Source organism: Schistocerca piceifrons, chromosome X (genome assembly GCF_021461385.2).
Source record: "Schistocerca piceifrons isolate TAMUIC-IGC-003096 chromosome X, iqSchPice1.1, whole genome shotgun sequence".
Taxonomy (NCBI): Eukaryota; Metazoa; Arthropoda; class Insecta; order Orthoptera; family Acrididae; genus Schistocerca; species Schistocerca piceifrons.
The window spans coordinates 745,781,260-745,804,681 of NC_060149.1; the positions used below are offsets into that span (position 1 = coordinate 745,781,260).

General features: G+C 44.7%; 1 protein-coding gene across 1 annotated transcript in view; it reads right to left on the minus strand.

Annotated features, from left to right (window-relative positions):
• Nucleotides 1-23,422, minus strand: part of LOC124721977 (aquaporin AQPAn.G) — a 168,627-nt gene that overhangs the window by 29,508 nt on the left and 115,697 nt on the right. The window contains exons 4-5 of the mRNA XM_047247145.1: nt 17,065-17,274; nt 567-647 (exon numbers count right to left, since the gene is read on the minus strand). Of these exons, the coding sequence (XP_047103101.1) occupies nt 567-647; nt 17,065-17,274 (291 nt within the window). The remainder of the gene's footprint in view (nt 1-566; nt 648-17,064; nt 17,275-23,422) is intronic.

Consider the following 23,422-nt stretch of genomic DNA (forward strand, 5'->3'; position numbering starts at 1 on the left):
TAACCTAAGTACATCACACACATCCATGCCCGAGGCAGGATTCGAACCTGCGACCGTAGCGGTCGCTCGGTTCCAGACTGTATCGCCTAGAACCGCTCGGCCACTTCTGCCGGCGTTTAAACATGGATCTCTCTCTTCACAGCCCAACGTCGTGACCACACAACAACGACGCCGGGGCTACTCAAATTTGCACGATGTTGCATATCTTGAGTTTGGACCTTTCAATGTTTCTATTTTGCTTCTTTTTTCACAGTTCACTACACCTTCTTCCTGTCTTCATGCGTGATCTGTGTTCAGTTTTTGATCGACTATCCATTGGGTCATTTTTCCAATAAATCTGAGGAGGGGGGGGGGAGTGCTGAAATAGGGAATTTTCCTTGTGAGTAACCTGGCGCTCTGTCTCTCACTCCAGTAAAACACGGCTCAGTGCTCAGTGTCGTGTATACCCCGGTTCGTCGATCTGTACAATGTTTCATTATCGCTTTTCGTTCTTTTTCTTATTTTCCAAGAGCTTATTTTAGGATTAGGAAACAGGAGAAATACGTTTTCCACAAGGGTATACGTACCCAATGGTTGTCCCAGTAGCTGGTGATGACTGCCGGGCCGAACGTCCGCGCTGGGTTCATGCTGGCGCCGGTGTACTGGATCTGCAAACAAAACACACTCATGTCAACACGCCGCTCATGCTTGTCAGGATTGTCACATGTTTATCGCTCTGTTTAGCGTAGCTTCGAGCAGAAACTATGCTCTTTTCTCTTTAACAGAACACCGGGATCTAAATGCAAAACAAGAACCACGGAATTGGTCTTGTAAGCACTAAATCACATCATTCACGTTTCCTTAGATCCATCTTCCTGTGGAATTCAGAATGTTGACTGTTATTTACAGACACAAATTTTTGTGTATTTACTATTCCAAAGTATAAAAAATATGAAACAGCTTATAAACAATTTGCGGTATGTAATCATACCGCCAACCACACGTATGATCACATGTGACGCCAGTAACATGTATGCTAATATACCTATTGTTCAGATGCAAAGTATTGTAGCCGAGAATCTGAGTACCTTTTCGAAGAGATCTAAGATCTAAGAAGAAGGTGGAAGACATGCTGGCTGTATTAAAAATTGTTTTACCTTTTAATTATTTTAAATTCCGGGATGATTTTTATTCACAACAAGAAGGCTTAGCCATGAACTCTCCACTCGCCTATTGCTTGGCAAGTATTTTTATGACCAACTTTGAGCAAGAATTAATGACAAAATTCCCTCAAGATGCTACAAGATTAATCTAATGGAATGGATAAGTTAATGACGTTTTTGTATTCTATTAAGATAATAACGTTGTAAGTGACCAGTTTCTTCGGGATCTAAACAGTTTGAACCAAAGGATACAGTTCACTGGGCAGTGCACTGAGAATGACACTTTACCGTTTTTGAACCTTCAAGTTACCGTAAAAAATGCGAATATGGGCTTCGATATTTACCGAAAGCCAACCACGACAGATCTTGTTATACACAGGCAGACATGTCACCCAATGAAATATAAATCAGCAGCATACCGAGCCATGTTAAATGGTATGTATAAAGTGCTCCTTACAAGAGAAGCTCAAGTGGCTGAATATGAGGTTATACAGTATATAGCGTACAAAATGGTTACGATCCAGAATTTGCTAACGTAAGTATATTGAAAAAGAAAAATCTTCCTTTCCATAGCGGAGTAGAGGCAGCTTTTATAACGCTTAGACCAGCCGAGCAGACAAAGTAAGGCTATATTTTTTGTAGAATACCATATCTGGATGCAATATCCGAAAAAACTGGCAGACGTATGAAATCCAAAAACATTATTCCAGGGCATTTTACATTTTCAGATGTAGGCAGAAAACTCAGACACAGGGAAAAAGCTTTGATGAATAAATATAATGGAGTGGATGTATACTGCAGTACATGCAATCATTGTCCTAAGAAATATATAGGACAAATCGGTAGGTCATTTCGGCGAAGATTTTAGGAACACCTTAACTTAAATAACCCGCGATTTGCTTAATAGCGCACTTACGCACTGAGGGCCACAGCATCACAAGCCCTTCATAAAATTTAAAAATACTTCAGAAGAAAGAAAAAAGCCATATTTTGAATATATCAGAGAATGTGGAAACTTTTAGCCATAAAAAGAAACGTACAATTCACGTGGAATAACCAACTGGAATTATAACAGCGTAGCACTCTGGCTAATTTCGATAGTTTCTATGATTACGTATTACGCATTAGCTTTATGTTTCTCCACTGCGGAGTACTCGGCACCCGTTTGGCAAAATTCCACCCACGCTGAACAAGTAAATATAGCATTGAATGAGACTGGACGCATCGTGACAGGATGCCTCCGCCCAACTCCCACAAAGCAGCTGTACCACCTCATGGGCATAGCCCCGCCAGACATCAGAAGAAGGACTGCCGCAGAAATCGAGAAACATAAACAGGAGACAGATCCCAGGCATCCAATGTTCGGATACAATCTTCAACCTCGCCGACTTAAATCAAGGAAGAGTTTCCTACGAACAACTGAAGCAACTCTTTTATCGCCTAGAGCACGACGGGAAGAGCTGTGGTACAATGTGGACACAGGAAGACCAGGGAATAGCCCCAGGGAAGAACCCACAGCTGGCTCTGAACTCCCATATACGACCTGGAAAGCCCTGAATAGACTACGAACAGGCGTATCAAGATGCAGAACAAACTTGGAAAAATGGGGCTACATCAGTGCAGACGAACCCTGCGAGTGTGGAGAACAGCAAGACCCACAACACCTACTGGTCTGCAGGAAACTAAACAACCCGTGTTCGACTCAAGACCTATTTGAAGCAAATGACAAGGCTATTCAAGCTACGGTGTATTGGGCTTCACGTGGGATATGAAAATCGCTCTGTTTCGCATCCTTAGCGCTTATCATTATATGTTACATACTTTTCTATATTATTGTAGTTAATTTACCTTATAACCATGTATTATTGTATTATAACTGCTTTTCTTGCATTGTAATATAATTTTTTTTGTAAAATGGTGATGCCTTGGATACGATAAATAAATAAAAGCATGTAATAAAATTCCGTATTATGCTCGCTTGTAGAAGTAGCGACCCAGCGCTCCTATTCATCAGTATATGACGTCACACTGTCCACATGGATAGCTTGCGTTCCGCCAGCCAGCTAGTCTCTCTTTGTCGTTCGTGCGGGCCGTTTTTGCCTGTCCTGCGCTGACGTGCCCTGCTGTCATACTAGTAAGACACTGTCACCTGATACTTTCCATATGGAAATTTCCATGTGCCGCGACTAATCATGTTAGCACTGACAATTCTTTATCGCCAGTCTGGCCTCGTTTAAAAAAAAAGTTAGCGTCCGCTCATTATAAAATATTTTCTTTTTTCTTTTCAGATGCAGGCAAATTTTAAAGAATGGAACATGTCTGCTTTATCTTTCGCTCGCCATAGTATCGACGATATTCTCTGAATAGTAAATTCTGACTACGAGCAATGAGTATGCCTGTGATGTTTTAACGTTGTGAGTATATTTTAGACATCCCTTTATTAATTTTAATACGCACAAGATGTGGTAACACTGTACTTTGCTTTTTACCGTGTAGGTTCACCTGATGATGCGACTTGAAGCCGCGGAACCGGTCGTGTTTTAATAAACAGTTTTACAGGCTGTAATCGGAGTTCTTCCTGACATTCAACAGCTGCGGTTGCCGGAATATAAAATGGTTTGGGATTACTCCAAAGGCTTAATATGCTGCGAAGAACGACACAGAAGGACCTAAATTTTGGTATATGTAATAGACATTCAGCTGTCTCAATATACTGTATATATCAAAGATGCTGCATCTGCGTTACATTCTTTTAACTATGGCTTTATGCTGATTAAATACAGCTGTATATAAATACCAGCCCTATGAGCTTGTGTCATATCAAGCTTGAAAGGTGTGTATGCAGAGTTTCAGCATTTCCAAAATCTGGGCCTCGCAGTAAACTCAAGAAAGTAACAGATGATCCTTATATCTCACCCAAATATGATCAGTGAACTCTCATGAAGCAGTTTCTCTAAGACTCCTTGCAGTTATTATAAAACAGTACAAGAGCTCTGCCTAATACAGGATGAGAAGAAAAAATTCGTCAGAATGACTGTTGCAGCGCAACACTTGCTTAAATGAGATTTAAACAATTGAGGAAGTATTCCCACCCCAAGTAGACCAAAAAATATAGCCAAGTCATTAGCCCTGCTGAATTTCTAATACTGTGATGCGATTCAACGCAGCATAAACACTCATAAGTCCGGTCGGCTGTAGATTCGGTTGTTTAATCATTCAAGTCCTTGTTGTCAGAATTGATATGACCAAATGAGCGAAGCGTTATTAACACAGTATCAGTTGATCCCCTGTTTGCTACCCACTGGACTCATCAATTCCACTCTTCGCATTACAAATATATTTTATTGTTCCAGTGCTGTAAGTTATGATCTGACACGTCAAACATCTTATGTATACATTGATGAGACAAAACAATCTGGCCACCTGTTTAAGAGCATGCTGGTCCACTTTTAGAGCACAATACAGTAGCGATTCTGTGTTACCTCGATTCGAAACGCCCTTGGTAGGTTTACGGAGGTATGGGGCACCAGATGTTTACGAACAGACCACGCAGTCCCCATTAATTTTTTATTTATCTTTTCGCCAACGTTCAGTGACGTTCTTCTGCCAAATTCCTGGGGTTAATGCGAGAGTCCGAGTCCACCCGTCTGCTGTGACCCGTGACGTAACTGTCTTGTGTTGTGTGAAGTCATTGAGACGCAGCGTGTTAGAAATAGATTCTGTTATCAAAGAGCGTGTTGTAGTAAGCGGTGGCGCACTCTGTGTGTGCTGTTCGTTTCTAAATTACTTGTGAGTGATGTTAGTGCGGTACTGACTCCGTGTTACTCGATGTTGTGGTAGTTTGTTTTTTGCTGCCTTGGCAGTATGTTATTTCAGAGTCGTTAGTTATTCGCTACCGATTTATTTTTGGTTTTGAAATTGTTAGTTCGTCGCGTTGTTAATGGCTTGAAAGATTTTTTAATTTGGTTTGGTACTATTTATGGATGTTACAACAAAGCTTACTAGTCATTGGTTGGTTGTTGCTATGGTTGACAATACGGCTTATACAATTAAAGTTATCCAGTTACATGGCCGCTTGGCGGAATGTGCGAAGTGTCAGGATTGCGCGGAAATTACAACATTGAGCCAAATCTCTGCTTCTCAAACCGAGTGCATCTGTATGCGGTAATGTTTTCAGTGGGTTTCAGTAATGGTTATTTTGTTTTCTTTGGTTTGTGTGTGGGAGAGGGGGGCAGTGGGGTGCCTGGCATCGTTGATTTCCTTTGAGCTATATATGTCAAATGAAATATTCGATTCCGGATATTTTAGTGTTTTTTTTGGTTCGATTTATTGTCGAGGATTTATAGTTTATTTTTCGGTTTTGTTTTAGAATGGTGACATTCTTATTGTATATTTAGCTTGTCCCCGCCCAAGACCCTCTACTTTCCCCCCCCCCCCCCCCCCCCATTAGTTTCATTTTGTTGCTGAAATGAAATATTTCGCTTGGTTAAATATCTTTGTCCATGGGTGTATTTAGTGACTTTGTGGTTGCCATACGGAATACACCGGGAATAGGTGTGTCCGCCACATTGATGTGGTCACGGGTCAAAGCAGACGGGCGGAATCGAACACTTCCGTATTGCCAATTTCTGTTGTTTCCAGTTCTCGGTTGGTCTGAAAGTTGACGATTCTCGACGAGCGTTCTGAATATACATCTATTTTGTACCCTGTCACCTGTGAGGCCAATTTCCTGCAGATGTTTTCAGGTGTTTTTCAGTTCCAAAGAGCCAATTGGTTTTAGTTTTCACTGAGATGACAAAACTGAGAATTCTTGCAGTTATCGTATCATCATGCATTCTGCGATTATGACCATAAAATATTAATCGTCTCTTTCTGAAAACGCCAGAGATTTTCTCAGTATTCAGCATGCTGGCCGGAGTTTATAGGCGTGGAGCTGGGCCGATAGCGTACCAGGTGTGTTGCATAACGATCAGATCAGGCGAATTTGGTGACCTCAATAACTTTGGCATGATTCTGGCCTTCTGACAAGGACAAGTGGTTCTGCTGGCAGATGCGATCGCTCTCTAGTAAGACGACAAGTGTGATGTGATGTTGGTGACCAACAAAAATGTTTACGTAGTTCACAACTGTCATGGTTTCTTCGATTACTACCACAGGTACCGTGGAAGCCCACTTGACCGTCCCCCATAATATAATTCAACCCCCACCGTCCTGCGTCCGTTACGCGGTGCACGATTCAAGCAGACGTTCGCCTGGATGATGTCCTAACAGGGCACGACCATCGACCTACTGTAACCAGAAACGCGGTTCATGCGACCAGGTTGATCGTTTCCATTAATTCAATGTTCAGTCGCCATCAGCCCCTGCCCACTGCAACACGTCGGTATCAGCTGTTGCGGAGTTCCATGTTCAACAACGTACACTGAACGTTTTGCGTCGAAAGACCTGTGCATATACCAGCGTAGTACTCTGTCGTCAGACTGCCAAAGGTGTCGCCTATCATGCTTTACAGAGCGAGCACTCCTCCGACCTCCATGTTCTGTGACGAGGTGTGGATGGCCAACACTTTGTTATCTAATCTGATTTCATCGTCCTTCCACCACTTTCTTATAGATTTTTTTCAACTGGAAAGGGCGGGTCCTTTTCAAATTTCAGTGAGACGATAAAATTGAGAATTCTTTCGGTTAGCCTGTCATCATTCTGAGAAAGTGATCATAATATATTAATCGTCTCTTCCTCAAATTATCACAGATTTTTTCAGTATGCAGATATAACTACTGAGAGTTTTCCCATAAGACTCTATCTGTGCAGATAGGACCAAAACTTGTCCTTCGAATGGATCTTTCTTGCTATTCTGTGTTTTGAACTGGCGAACTATCTCGAATTATCAAGATTTTCTAACCGTATAATGCTTTCGGTTCAATTATTATTGTGCAGTATCGCAGTTTTGCGTTACGGGATATTGATTTTTCGTTACATCTGGTTTAGGCTTTTCTCTAGGCCCTTTCTAACGTTTTTGTTTACTTCGCGATTTAAAGCTGAAGACTGGATGAGTTCCTCTTGGTAGCTAAATTCAAGTTCCTAATTTTTTTCACCGCATTATTATACTTTGTCCATCAAGGTACATAGGAGTTCCTTCCACGTATTTGCCGGCCGAAGTGACCGTGCGGTTAAAGGCGCTGCTGTCTGGAACCGCAAAACCGCTACGGTCGCAGGTTCGAATCCTGCCTCGGGCATAGATGTTTGTGATGTTCTTAGGTTAGTTAGGTTTAACTAGTTCTAAGTTCTAGGGGACTAATGACCTCAGCAGTTGAGTCCCATAATGCTCAGAGCCATTTGAACCATTTGAACCTTCCACGTATTTAGTTTTTAGGCACACGATTCGGAGTCAGTTTTCGGCATTAACTTTATTAATTTTTCCTAGGGAGTGAATAACATCTTTTCTATTGTTGTAGACAATTTCTGGGTCGTTTGCGTGGGCTAAGCACTCCAAATGAATTTTATTTTGGCGTAGTCGGCGAATAACTATTCCTTTTACTTGTTATCCCGGTTTTGATTATTTTCTGTTCAAAAGTTTTGGATATTTTGCCTAAGAATTTAACTTTTAACATGGTGAATGTTTGTTTGATCAGTTACGTTGTTTTTATATCTACTCTGAACCCTTGTACGGATTGAACAGTGCCTGTCTGTTTAACGAATCAAATGAATTTTTCGAAGTCAATAAAGATGCTCCCACTTTGCCCCCCCCCCCCTTTGCGGATTTGTAAGACGGCCTTGAGACTGGGAATTTGTTCTACACATAATCTACTTTTCATAAATCCTGCCTGATATTTAGCCTGCCCGTTGGGTGGTCTGTTAGTGCTTCTAGGCTCCTGAGCAAGATTTTTGAAAAGGTTTTGAAAGTAAATGTTGGCAGGGCATTGCCATTTTAGTTACTGAAGTCTGTTTCAGTTCCTTTATTATGCAAAGGGAGAATTATGGAATATTCACAGTCTTCAGGGACTTTTTCCCTGAGCCATATATCTGTGAGAATATCTGTCATTCAACAGTCTTTCTTAAATTTTGAGTTAAGGTATTATTTGCTCATTTTCTTTTAATGTTACCTTATTGTAGTCTAAAATGTTGATTAATTCAGCATTTATTCAAGAGGAAAATTTGCAAATTAAATCAAAGAAAAAGTGCAAAAACCTGCCAGTATTAATAACACGCAATGTAAATCTCTTTTGGCCCACAGCCCATGTCGTGAAAAGACTGCAGGCTGTGGCTCACGTCCGTACCTTTGCTCGTTGTATTACGTATACTACACTACTGGAAATTAATCGACAGGAAGAAGATGCTGTGATATGCAAATGATTAGCTTTTCAGAGCATTCACACAAGGTTGGCGCCGGTGGCGACACCTACAACGTGCTGACATGAGGAAAGTTTCCAACCGATTTCTCATACACAAACAGCAGTTGACAGGCGTTGCCTAGTGAAACGTTGTTGTGATGCTTCGTGTAAGGAGGAGAAATGCGTACCATCATATTTCCGACTATGATAAAGGTCAGATTGAAGGCTATCGCGATTGAGGTTTATCGTATCGCCACATTGCTGCTCGCGTTGTTCGAGATCCAATGACTGTTAGCAGAATAGGGAATCGGTGGGTTCAGGAGGGTAATACGGAACGCCGTACTGGATCCCAACGGCCTCGTATCACTAGCTGTAGAGATGACAGGCATCTTATCCACATGGCTGTAACGGATCGTGCAGCCACGTCTCGATCCCTGAGTCAACAGATGGGGACGCTTGTAAGACAACAACCATCTGCACGAACAGTTCGACGACGTCTGCAGCAGCATGGACTATCAGCTCGGAGGCCATGGCTGCGGTTATCCTTGACGCTGCATCACAGACAGGAGCGCCTCCGATGGTGTACTCAGCGACGAACCTAGGTGCACGAATGGCAACACGTCATTTTTTCGGATGAATCCATGTTCTGTTTACAGCATCATGATGGTCGCATCTGTGTTTGGCGACATCGCGGTAAACGCGCATTGGAAGCGTGTATTCGTCATCGCCATACTGGCGTATCACCCGGCCTGATGGTATGGGGTACCATTGGTTACACGTCTCGGTCACCTCTTGTTCGCATTGACGGCACTTTGAACAGTGGACGTTACATTTCAGATGTGTTACGACCCGTGGCTCTACCCTTCATTCGATCCTGCGAAACCCTACATTTCAGCAGGATAATGCACGACCGCATGTTGCAGATCCTGTACGGGCCTTTATGAATACAGAAAATGTTCGACTGCTGCCCTGGCCAGCACATTCTCCAGATCTCTCACCAATTGAAAACGTCTGATCAATGGTGGCCGAGCAGCTGGCTCGTCACAATACGCCAGTCACTACTCTTGATGAAGTGTGGTATCGTGTTGAAGCTGCATGGGCAGCTGTACCTGTACACGCCATCCAAGCTCTGTTTGGCTCAATGCCAGGTGTATCAAGGCCGTTATTACCGCCAGAGGTGGTTGTTCTGGCTACTGATTTCTCAGGATCTATGCACCCAAATTGCGTGAAAATGTAATCACATGTCAGTTCTAGTATAATATATTTGTCCAATGAATACCCGTTTATCATGTGCATTTCTTCTTGGTGTAGCAGTTTCAATGGCCAGTAGTGTATAAAATTTCTGATTGTTGGGAGATGGCCTTTAGAGTACGAGAAGTAAAATAAAATTGACGTGCTGCCTACAGCCTGTTACACGGCTTTCAACGTGACACCACTATGGCGGTTTGTGTGTCAAAATTGCTGTTTATTTATTCAAGCAGCTCTTCAGTTTGCCTCGCGATGCTGAGCGTATACCGTTACAGATCTTTCCACCAGCCGGCCACGGTGGTCGTGCGGTTCTAGGCACTTCAGTCCGGAACCGCGTGACTGCTACGGCCGCGGGTTCGAATCCTGCCTCGGGCATGATGTGTGTGATGTCCTTAGGTTAGTTTGGTTTAAGTAGTTCTAAGTTCTAGGGGACTGATGACCTCAGATATTGAGTCCCATAGTGCTCAGAGCCAGCCATCTTTCCGCCAAAGAAGCTGAAGTCACCGTGAATCGTACACGGAAACTCTACGCCGATAACCTAACCGCCAGACTATGTGCAAGCCTACTGAGTTAAATCTTAGATTACCACACTTTGTGTACTGAAGGCACCAAACAAAGTAGCTACTCCTCCGCGATAATGAGTTTGTTGAGGAGTTCTGTACGCGTCGAGTCCGAGCTAAATAGTCTCCTTTCCCAAGTTCAGTAGCCACCATAACAGTACAGAAACTGCATCTGATCGCAGGCTTATCATATTTGTCAGAAATATGCAGTCGAGCATTAAATATAATGTTCAACGACCAGTAAAAGCACGAGTAATGGGATCTAGAAGGACTTTTGTTGAACGACGTAGTCCAATTTTCCCATTGCTTTTCGTCTCAATCCTGTTGTCTGTTAACATTTTTCCTTGATGTAGCGTTTTATTGACAGCTTAATTTTTACTGCTATTGTTAAAGACGACAGCGTTGCTCGAGCGAGAGGCAGCCGATTCTAGGCCTGTGATGAGAATAGCTTCAATCACCACAGGTTTATAGACGTGGAGGGAAGGGGTCAAATCCTAAACTCTATGCAATATCATATTTTTGGAACCAGTGCTAGGACACTGTACCATATAAGTGTTACATTGGGACGATAAGCGTAGCATTCACTTTTATGTGTCTCGTGAGCTTCAGCTCTGTGCCGGAACTACGCTTTAACTCTCTCCTTTCGTTTCATTACTATCTTTATCCAAAACACACTCTGTTCTAATAGCCAGTACCCTGTAGACCACGCGGCTGGAGCCTCATCCATTAATCGAAAGTTGTAAATGGAAAAAATGTCGCCACGTGAAATGATCACATGTGAAGAGAGTAAAGGATCAATTATCGCTAACCTCGCTCACTGAGTTCACAGATTAGTCTTTAGGATTTAGTGTCGTCGCAACATCAATGAATTCACAATGTAGGGCAAGTGAATAAAACCAGCGAAGATTACGTAGAGAGTTTAATGTATCATTAGCCTAAATGAGAGAGAGAAATCCTTTAACGTTCCACATCTGGGCGAATCGAAATTATGTGTAGTCCAGTAGATAACTAAAACTGATAGCACCCCGTATTCTCAATTAAAGAATTGAATTTCATAGTACATTAAGCTCTTGTCCAAGCTACATATCAGCTGATTCCGCTGCCTGGAATTACTACCCATAAAAATAGTTAGTACGCAAGGCGGTAATTTGGAAGAATGCCTGCAAGCGGTATATATTGAAGGTGCGACTTTCAAGGAGCCCATATATCGATTGTGAGAATCGACACAAAGTACACCGTCGTGAGCGGCTTTTCCAATACATGAAACTAATATCTCGTGTTATGTTAATATCAAAATACAACTATAACTAGGACGATTTCATATACTTAAATAAACACGGCTTTTACAATGTTGGAGGTATTTTTTATTACTTCTAAAAAGTACAGTGGCATAATTAACTCCGAAAGACGAGCTGACCTAGTCTTCTATACTCCATACACACAATGAAGACCACACGGCTGTCGTCCCAAGCAATTACCGTTTCAAATGATCAGTGTTTGAAATGACGTTTTCAATTAAATCATCGGTCTAGGTAGGTGGCTGGGTGAAGGTAAGTGGATCAGTTTTTACTGTGAAGAGTAACATCACATTCGGAGGAGAAGCAGGACTGTAAATATAATTACTGCTCGTTTCAGTCGCAGCAATTAAAGCTGTGCTGTTAGGTTCCTGCCTAACTGCATCCTGGAAAATCGTGACATATTGCTGCAACTGAATAAAAATTGATCCATTTACCTTCACCCATCCACTAATCTAGCCGCATGATTAAAACAAACATTTGAAAAAATTATAATTTGAAATGGAGATTATTTGGCAGCCTGTACACAAAATCCATGTCGGTCATTTTTTGTCGTTGTAGTTGTCATCGTGTCAACAAAATCGATAGCTGGCTCCGTGACACTCGCACCTTCGATATATACAGCTTGCAAGCGTTCGTCCAAATGACCCGCAAAGCCGGCGCGTTAAGACGATCGATTTTTTTTTTCTGTATAACTGAATTTCAAAGTTCTCCAAATACTACGCATCATTATAAAATGATCAACACTGTGTCAAACAGTTATGTCATATTTGTCCGAAATGTTGTTATTAACAAGTAGAAGCGTTTAACACAAAGTAAGCATCAAATAATCGTTGCCGCCTTAGAGGAGAGCGGAGACAAGTGAGATGCAAAATTCCAATTCATTCAGCCATGTCCTTAATATTAGTGTGTTTAAAATGAAAAGTACATTTTTTAAAGGATATGTCGAAACACTTTATGTGAATTTAGATAGTTGGATATGCCAGCTACTCGACATTTCAGGTATTTACACAGTGAAAATGATAAACTGCATTACGAGGGATGTTCAAGAAGTAATGCAACACTTTTTTTCTGAATGAATGTTGGCTTTGTTCAGGACTCCAATACATCATATCAGTTCCCACTCTTTTGGCTACAAAATCCTGTTTTTTAACATAATCTCCGTACGATGCTACGGTCTCGCGCCACCATACAGGGAGGGCTTGTATGCTCGCATGGTACCACTCTACTGCTGGAGGTCGGAAGCAACGTCTTTCCGCCTCACTAACCTCCCCACCATCCACGTACTTTTCCCGCGGAGTGCATCCTTCATTGGGACAAACAGACGGAAGTCGAAATGTGCGGGATCCGGGCTGTAAGGTAGATGAGTAAGAACATTTGGTTGGTTTGGGGAAGGGGACCAATCAGCGAGGTCATCTGTCAAAATGGTTGGTTCAAATGGCTCTGAGCACTATGGGACTTAACAGCTATGGTCATCAGTCCCCTAGAACGTAGAACTACTTAAACCTAACTAACCTAAGGACAACACACAACACCCAGTCATCACGAGGCAGAGAAAATCCCTGACCCCGCCGGGAATCGAACCCTGGTCCCCGTGCTCGGGAAGCGAGAACGCTACCGCGAGACCACGAGCTGCGGATGGTCATCTGTCCCATCGGATTAGGGAAGAATGGGGAAGGAAGTCGTCCTTGCTCTTTCAAAAGAACCATCCCACCATCGGCCTGAAGCGATTTAGAGAAACCACGGAGAACCTAAATCAGGATGGCCGGACGTGAGTTTGAACCGTCGTCCTACAGAATGCGAGTCCAGTGTGCTAAAAGCTGCACCACCTCGCTAGGTGGGGAGAACAGTACAGTGAAGTTTTCTGAGCTCTTCTCGGGTGCCCAGGCTTGTGTGAGGCCTTGCATTGTCTTGAAGAAGAAGTTCATTTCCATGTTTGTGGCGACGAACACGCTGAAGTCGTTTCTTCACTTTCTTGGGGGTAGCACATTACACTTCGGAGTTGCTCATTGCAACACGAGCACGACATCAAACAGCATAACCCCATCCGAGTCCCAGAAGACCGTCGCTATGGCTTAACAGGCTGAGGGTGCGGCTTTGAAAGTTTCCTTCGGAGGCGAGATGGTGTGGCTCCACTCTATGGATTGCTGTTTTGTTTCTGGTTCATCGAGCGAGGTGGCGCAGTGGTTAGCACTATGGACTCCCATTCGGTAGAACGACGGTCCAACCCCGTCTCCGGCCATGTTTCTGGTTCGAAGTGATGAACCCATGTTTAATCGTCTATGACGACGTTCGACAAAATTGTCATTATCAACCTTGTAAGGCACAAGCAATTCCGCACAGATGGGAATCATTGCTCTTAATGGCCTTCCGTTAGGCGGCGAGAAACCCAACGGGCAAACATCTTTGAGTGCCCAACTGGTGGACGAGTGTGTCAGCACTACCAACGGAGACGTCCAGTTGAGCAGCCAGTTGTCATATTGTAATCCATAAATCACCTCGAATGAAAGTGTACACGCCGGCCGGCGTGGCCGAGTGGTTCTAGGCGCTTCAGTCTCAAACCGCGCGACCGCTACGGTCGCAGTTCGAATCCTGCCTCGGGTATGGATGTGTGTGATGTCCTTAGGTTAGTTAGGTTTAAGTAGTTCAAAGTCTAGGGGACTGATGACCTCAGATGTTAAGTCCCATAGTGCTCAGAGCCATTTGAACCATTTGAAAGTGTACACAAGTTTCAACTTTGCGGAAGTCACCGCTGTGTCCGCTCGGCCGGCACGCGAGGGATCGGATGGTTTGCGCGATATTGCTGGGGTGACAACAGACGCCACGCTCATCGACTCACGGTGCTTTTGTTCACTGCCATGTCTCCGCAGACAGTCTGCAAGCGCCTATGAATATCTGCTATGCTCTGATTTTCAGAAACTCAATGACAGTACTCAGCTTGGAACGTAGCTCTGTTAGACACCATTTGAAGGCTACGTATGGTGCCACCACCTATTAGAACTTCATATAATTCCAGGGGATAAAGCGAGAATGTTTTACAATGTCTCACAACAAATTCCGCAACTGTCCGAGGGAAAAAAGTGCCGCATTTCTTATTGAACGCCCCTCGTATTACGATATTATCTTAAAAAAAAAACCGCTATGTCTCAAGAAATAGTTGTTCTTTTGGAACTATAAAAACGAGAGCTGTATTTTGTAAGCTACGCTAACCAGTCGGGACACTATGTTATTTCTAAGATTTTCCCAGTGTGAGTGATCCTCGAGCGCCATGCACTCACCTTGCCTGCCGTATACGCCTCCCAGCCCCCACGCAGGGCCTCTACGACCTGATTCCTTTCCCCCATCTGTTCCTTTTCTTGGAACATATCCACATTGTGGTGTGCATACTGTAAGACCTTCGCTATACACACCATCAGATTATTTGACTTGTCGCTCTAACGAAGTAGGCGAGTGTCAGCAATATGTCTCGTGGTCTTATCGTGGCGTGTTTATCTTCTGCCGTTAGGTCAGACGATAGAAATGCCACTTGCACGCTTAGAGTAGCAGATTGACAGTGACCAACTTTAAACAGAACTTGATTAATTTTCACACACATTTATTAAAATAATAAAAATCATAGGTATTATGTAACTTGATTCTGGATGCTGTTTACAATTGACAATCTGAAGTTCCTTTGGTCTTGGTACATTAATCTTATTCTCACATATCTCTGATACTTGACAAAGTGTCTATACATTTATCTTCATGGCTATATACAGGAATATGATAATCTTATTAGGCGCAGACTGAAACTTGACTACAGACTAATGCAGACTGACTCATCGGAGGTCTGTACACTCGTTATAATACCTCGAGCGTTCAGGTATCACTGCGCGAGTGTGATCCACAAGGAGAAAAGGTTCTTCGTTAGCAGCAATCTCATTGGCTGGGTTACATATTAATACGTGGATCGGCGGAAGCAGAATTTGGTCCGTCTCTATGGCAGCGCCATCTGGTAGTGCAGAGACGACGAGGGCTGCGCCTGCACTGTTGTGCTTAGCAGGGCGCGCTCTAGTGGGAAAGTTGTGTATGCGCTGACTATGGGGAACTATGTACACAACACACATCCTCTACACCTCCCGCCGCCTTGATCCCCCTCATCCCCTAGTTGCTCCTCTGCTCTACAACCCCTGCCCTCTGGTGCGCCTTAACCATTGTCCCCCCCCCCCCTTTCCCTCAACTCTACACCCTTCATCTCCTTTCCCAAGGTGGCTTCCGTCAACTCCCCCTCCCAGATGATGCCCTCTCTCCCTCCATTTATCCCTCCTATCAACTCTGATCCTCAACTCCCCCTCCTTTCTTCTGTCCTTCTCCCAGGCTTCCTCTTCCCCCTTTACCGTTCTGTTTTTCCCCACCTACCCTCTCTCTGCCTCCCTTCTCTCCCCCGAGTCCTTTTTGCCCTCCCCTCCGCTGCCTTTCCCACTCCTTCTCACGTCTGCCCTGCCCCCCCTTTTCTATGTCCCCTCCCTCCATCGGCTCCCCTTTTTTCTTTTCCTCTCCTCCCCCTTTTTCCCCTCATCGGTCCGGGTCTTCCCTCCCCCCCCCTCCATCTGCCGCCGTGTCACTTGTATTGTGCAGTTTTAAGTGAGTGTTCGGTGTTGTGCGTCCGCTGTCAGTTTGTGAACAGCCACCATACTGATTAAAATTCTTCTGGGTATTATGCCGCGTCATTGCTAAAAACTAACAACAATAATAAACTAAAACATTTAAAAGTTTTACAACAGTGACGTCAGACATCGATAGTCTGTAATAAAAAGAAGCACCTCTCTCTATACAAAACCAGTCGTGCCTTGAGGAAGGCCGATGCAATTTGGCCGAATTGTCGATTTTAATTTATTATTGGTGTTAGTTTTTAGCAATGACGCAGCGTAATACACAGAAGAATTTTAATCGGTATGACACCGGCCGCGGAAGCCTACATTCTATCAGCCACCATACTGTCGCTAGTTGTGTTTTTTACCTCGTGCGAACTGAAATCAGCCTGTCGCCTTGTTTTTTTAATTATGCCTGTCTACTTATTGTGTCTTCATCCGCATAGTCACCGCAGTGTTTTTATATTTTAAGTTGCACAATTTTCCGCCATTTTGCAGTTTTTTATAATGTCACTGTTTTATCGCCCTTTTTCTTGTTTGTTTACATTCGCATTATGTTTTTTAACTTTTCTGTAGGCTGTAGAGCTGTAGAGCAGCATATTACACTGCTGCCAGCCCCCCCCCCCCTCCTTTGGGGGAAGGGGGAATCGAAATGCAATAAAGGAAACAAAAATGTGAGTGATCAGTGGCACTACTTTGGGTGTCGAGTGAGGTCGACATGTCAGTCACAGCTTGTCGCAAACATTAAGGCTGATAACGAATTTCACTATTTATCAGTACTCGAGAGGCAGAAAAATAAGGCTTGCCCGTCAGGCAGGCACGGTTGCGGCGGCGTGTGGAGTGGCGGCGCTACTTACGGCGAACAAGTGGCACGTCGAGATGGAGAGCCCGATGGCGAGCGGCGCAGAGCCCTTGACATCGCTGCGCGCCGCGTCGCACACGCCGTGCACGGTCAGCACCAGCACGAACGTGATGAGCGCCTCCACGAACACCGCCTGCGCCAGCGACAGGAACGGGTTCACCATCGTCATCCCCAGCGCCGCCGCCGTCGCCTTCGGCGTCAGAACCTGCAGTACACAAAAAGTGCGTCTCGAGCTGCTACGGCGAAAAAAAGCGAGGCACTCGCATCCATCAGGATATTCGTGATCCATTAACAACACGATGCACAAGCGATGACGAATGCTGTATAATATGCCCTGCTAACTTTGTCTTATTTATTCTATTTTACTTCTTATTCCATAAATCCGTGACAGTGTATATAGCAATGACGAAGAATTTCTTTTTTTCCCGTTCATAGTTATTTCAATTCTTCACAAAGGGGTGGGATTGCAGCGGGTGAAAATCGCTCTTCAGCCAGAGGTTACATACATTTAACTGATGAATAAAATACACTCCTGGAAATTGAAATAAGAACACCGTGAATTCATTGTCCCAGGAAGGGGAAACTTTATTGACACATTCCTGGGGTCAGATACATCACATGATCACACTGACAGAACCACAGGCACATAGACACAGGCAACAGAGCATGCACAATGTCGGCACTAGTACAGTGTATATCCACCTTTCGCAGCAATGCAGGCTGCTATTCTCCCATGGAGACGATCGTAGAGATGCTGGATGTAGTCCTGTGGAACGGCTTGCCATGCCATTTCCACCTGGCGCCTCAGTTGGACCAGCGTTCGTGCTGGACGTGCAGACCGCGTGAGACGACGCTTCATCCAGTCCCAAACATGCTCAATGGGGGACAGATCCGGAGATCTTGCTGGCCAGGGTAGTTGACTTACACCTTCTAGAGCACGTTGGGTGGCACGGGATACATGCGGACGTGCATTGTCCTGTTGGAACAGCAAGTTCCCTTGCCGGTCTAGGAATGGTAGAACGATGGGTTCGATGACGGTTTGGATGTACCGTGCACTATTCAGTGTCCCCTCGACGATCACCAGTGGTGTACGGCCAGTGTAGGAGATCGCTCCCCGCACCATGATGCCAGGTGTTGGCCCTGTGTGCCTCGGTCGTATGCAGTCCTGATTGTGGCGCTCGCCTGCACGGCGCCAAACACGCATACGACCATCATTGGCACCAAGGCAGAAGCCACTCTCATCGCTGAAGACGACACGTCTCCATTCGTCCCTCCATTCACGCCTGTCGCGACACCACTGGAGGCGGGCTGCACGATGTTGGGGCGTGAGCGGAAGACGGCCTAATGGTGTGCGGGACCGTAGCCCAGCTTCATGGAGACGGTTGCGAATGGTCCTCGCCGATACCCCAGGAGCAACAGTGTCCCTAATTTGCTGGGAAGTGGCGGTGCGGTCCCCTACGGCACTGCGTAGGATCTTACGGTCTTGGCGTGCATCCGTGCGTCGCTGCGGTCCGGTCCCAGGTCGACGGGCACGTGCACCTTCCGCCGACCACTGGCGATAACATCGATGTACTGTGGAGACCTCACGCCCCACGTGTTGAGCAATTCGGCGGTACGTCCACCCGGCCTCCCGCATGCCCACTATACGCACTCGCTCAAAATCCGTCAACTGCACATACGGTTCACGTCCACGCTGTCGCGGCATGCTACCAGTGTTAAAGACTGCGATGGAGCTCCGTATGCCACGGCAAACTGGCTGACACTGACGGCGGCGGCGCACAAATGCTGCGCAGCTAGCGCCATTCGACGGCCAACACCGCGGTTCCTGGTGTGTCCGCTGTGCCGTGTGTGTGATCATTGCTTGTACAGCCCTCTCGCAGTGTCCGGAGCAAGTATGGTGGGTCTGACACACCGGTGTCAATGTGTTCTTTTTTCCATTTCCAGGAGTGTATTTATAAAGATGACAATAGCACAATTTTCGTAAAAAAAAACACACACATTGCTGGACGATATTTACGTTTTTTGTGTAAAAACAAACGACAATAATGGAAGAAGAAAAGGAAACATATAGTTGGAAATACTGATGTTTTTTAAAACTTGTTTCACGATATTATATTACAGTTAAAATATAGTCACTGGTGATACTGTGAATGATGCTACAATGAAATGGTGACGATGGTGATCCACAAAAATGATAATGGTAATGTTCATGGAGGAATGACTATGATTATGGTTCAAATGGCTCTGAGCACTATGGGACTTAACATCTATGGTCATCAGTCCCCTAGAACTTAGAACTACTTAAACCTAACCAACCTAAGCACATCACACAACACCCAGTCATTACGAGGCAGAGAAAATCCCTGACCCCGCCGGGAATCGAACCCGGAAACCCGGGCGCGGGAAGCGAGAACGCTACCGCACGACCACGAGCTGCCGACTATGATTATGGGGCCATGTAGAACCACAGCAGCGAATAAAAGTCAGCAAGCTGCAGGAAGGGGGAAGGAGAAAATGGATGGATGGTGTAAAGTGGAATGTTGTGATTAAGGGTGGGAAGAGGAGTATATCTCGTGGCAGATTTCGTTGTTGGGGAGTGGAAGTTTGTTGAAATCCCTGCGGGAGAGGATGGAGAAGGCACGAAGGTGCATGTAAGGTGATAGTATGGACTTAATGGCGCAGCAGGGTGCCTGGTTGGATTGGTGATTAGTGGACGGGAAATTGGGTGCCAGAACAGGGTTATACTATGTAAGATCTGACGGTACTCTAGAAAGCGAAGCTGTGGGTGGTGAATGAGTTGGTACAGGATGTGAGTAAGGATGTATAACCTGCTACACATTTGTACATAATATAAAATACGAGGGTTGGAACTTTAATAGTGACAACTATTTATTTACACTACGTACAAAATAAATACGTGTTTCAGAGTTTTACTGACTTCAAAGTAGTCACCAGCATTGTGTATAACCCATTACCAGCGATGTGGAAGTCGTAGGATACTCTTAGCAGTGTCAGTTGTGTGACAGTTCGAGCTGCGCGCTCTATTGTCCGTCGAATTTGTAGCAGTTCTGAAGCGTTTGTCGCGAAGTGTTTCCTTCAGGTTAGAAATCGAGTTGCACTCACGAGGGCTTAAGTCAGGGGAGTGCAGTAGGTGGTATGGCACTTAGCAGACCCATCACTCAAACAAGTCAGTAACAGCTTGCACTGTACGTGCTTGAGCATTGTCCTGCTAAATGATGGTCAGCTCCTGCAGAAAGTGTCATCACTTCTGTCTCTATGCTGGTCGTAGGTTGTGTTCCAAAAATGAACAGCATAGAGACAGAAGTGAGGACACTTTCTACAGGACCTGATCATCATTTAGCAGGACAATGCTCAATCACGTACAGTGCAAGCTGTTACTGATTTGTTTCACTGATGGGGCTGCTAAGTGCTATACCACCTACTGCACTCTCCTGACTTAAGCCCTCGTGAGTTCAACTCGATTTCTAACCTGAAGGAAACACTTCACGGCATTCGCTTCAGAACAGCTACAAATTTGTCGGGCAATAGAACGCCCAACTCGAACTATCAACACAACTGGCACTGCTGAGACTATTCTACGACTTCTACATCGCTGGCAACGGGCTATACACAATGCTGGTGACTACTTTTGAGGAGAGTAAAACTTTGAAACACGAATCTATTTTGTACGAGCTGTAAATGAAGGAGCTTGCACAGGATAGAGTAGCATGGAGAGCTGCATCAAACCAGTCTCTGGACTGAAGACTACAACAGCAACATCTTCAGAATTTCAAAGCGTATATTCCAGTCAACAATTACAAAAGTATTCTCTAAATATACAAATGTTCTAAATGTAAATTTGCCTGTCTTTAACCTGTTGTCTAAGACACGCCAAAGGGTCTGTATTGCCTCGCGTGTTCCTGCATTTCTCTGGAACCCAAACTCATCTTTTCAGCGGTTGGTTTCTACTAATTTTCCGATTCTTCTATAAATAATGCATGCCAGTTTTTTGTAACCATTACTTATTTACTCATCGAGATCGTAGTTCGATATTTTACTGGATGCTGTGAAATCAGATATAATAAATATCAGTTACTCTGACTGTTTTGCATATCAGCTAGAATGATTGACAGTCTTCTAAGTGCAGAGTGACAACACATTTTTCACACTTCCGAGCGATTCCACATCTTTTTCTTCTTGAGTACTGCAGAACACTCTTACGACTATTTTCCTCAGTTGGTGGTATGTGCATCGGGAAATGAGCTCATGTCTTTGCCTGAAGATTTATTTGGGTGGTACTCGCTGATGATCGCACGCGAACAGCGTACCCGGGTAACTGTGCTCTCTAGCAGTTGCTGAGCAACGCGTTGGTCCTGAAGTCCTTGTAGCAGGTATTTTTCTTTCCACCGATCATGAGATACAAAATGAAGGAGTTAAAAATGCACTTACCAAGAAGATAAAAATATGTCAATCTATACCTCTTCACTGTGTGTCGTATGATTGGAAAGAGAACTGTCATCTAGTCTTGGAGGTTTACAGCTCCCATGTGCTGTTTCACTTCGTTTACTAAGATCAGCAACCACATGACATTCATGGCCTGTGACTCGTTTCTGAATACATTTAAGAGCCATCTGATAGCTGGAAAGTGAACTCTGTGCACTCATTTAGTGATGTGTGCATTTGTGAGGGCAGCTAGACATCAGATTTGAACGCCACAGCAACTACACTAGTGGCCACTAAAATTGCTACACCACGAAGATGACGTGCTACAGACGTGAAATTTAACCGACAGGAAGAAGATGCTGTGATATGCAAATGATTAGCTTGTCAGAGAATTCACACAAGGTTGGCGCCGGTAGCGACACCTATAACGCATTGACATGAGGAAAATTTCCAACTGATTTCTCATACACAAACTGCAGTTGACCGGCGTTGCCTGGTGAAACGTTGTTGTGATGCCTCGTGTAAGGAGGAGAAATGTGTACCATTACGTTTCCGACTTTGATAAAGGTCGGATTGTAGTCTATCGCGATTGCAGTTTAACGTATCGCGACATTGCTGCTCGCGTTAGTCGAGATCCAATGACTGTTAGCAGAATATGGAATCGGTAAGACTGTTAGCAGAATATGGAATCGGTGGGTTCAGGAGGGTAATACGGAACGCCGTGCTGGATCCCAGCGGCCTCGTATCACTACCAGTCGAGATGACAGGCATCTTATCCGCATGGCTGTAACTGATTGTGCAGCCATGTCTCGATCCCTGAATCATCAGATGAGGAAGTTTGCAAGACAACAACCATGTGCACGAACAGTTCGACGACGTTTGCAGCAGCATGGACTATCAGCTCGGAGACCATGGCTGTGGTTACCCTTGACGCTGCATCACAGACAGGAGCACCTGCGATGGTGTACTCAACGACGAACCTGGGTGCACGAATGGCAAAACGTCATTTTTTCGGATGAATCCTGGTTCTGTTTACAGCATAGTGATGGTCGCATCCGTGTTTGGCGACATCGCGGTGAACGCACATTGGAAGCGTGTACTCGTCATCGCCATACTGGCGTATCGCCCGGTGTGATGGTATGGGGTGCCATTGGTTACACGTCTCGGTCACCTCTTGTTCGCATTGACGGCACTTTGAACGGTGGACGTTACATTTCAGATGTGTTACGACCCGTGGCTCTGCCATTCATTCGATCCCTGCGAAACCCTCATTTCAGCACGATAATGCATGTCCACATGTTGCATGTCCTGTACGGGCCTTTCAGGATACAGAAAATGTTCGACTGCTGCCCTGGCCAGCACATTCTCCAGATCTCTCACCAATTGAAAACGCTTGGTTAATGGTGGCCGAGCAACTGGCTCGTCACAATACGTCAGTCAATACTCTTGATGAAGTGTGGTATCGTGTTGAAGCTGCATGGGCAGCTGTACCTGTACACGCCATCCAAGCTCTGTTTGACTCAATTCTCAGGCGTATCAAGGCCGTTATTACGGCCAGAGGTGGTTGTTCTGGGTACTGATTTCTCAGGATCTATGCACCCAAATTGCGTGAATATGCAATCACATGTCAGTTCTAGAATAATATATTTGTCCAATGAATACCCATCTATCATCTGCATTTCTTATTGGTGTAGCAATTTTAATGTCCAGTAGTGTACATGCGACTGCAGTTCGTCATTTGACGCGATTGGGTTGAAGTGACTGTTCGGTAGTAGTCCCACCCAATAGCACCTACCTTCTTTGGAACTGTAATTGTTACATTCTTTTTGATGGGGATGATACTTGGTTTGTGGAGCGCTGAACTGCGTGGTTATCAGCACCCGTACAAATTTCCAGTCTTCACACAGTCC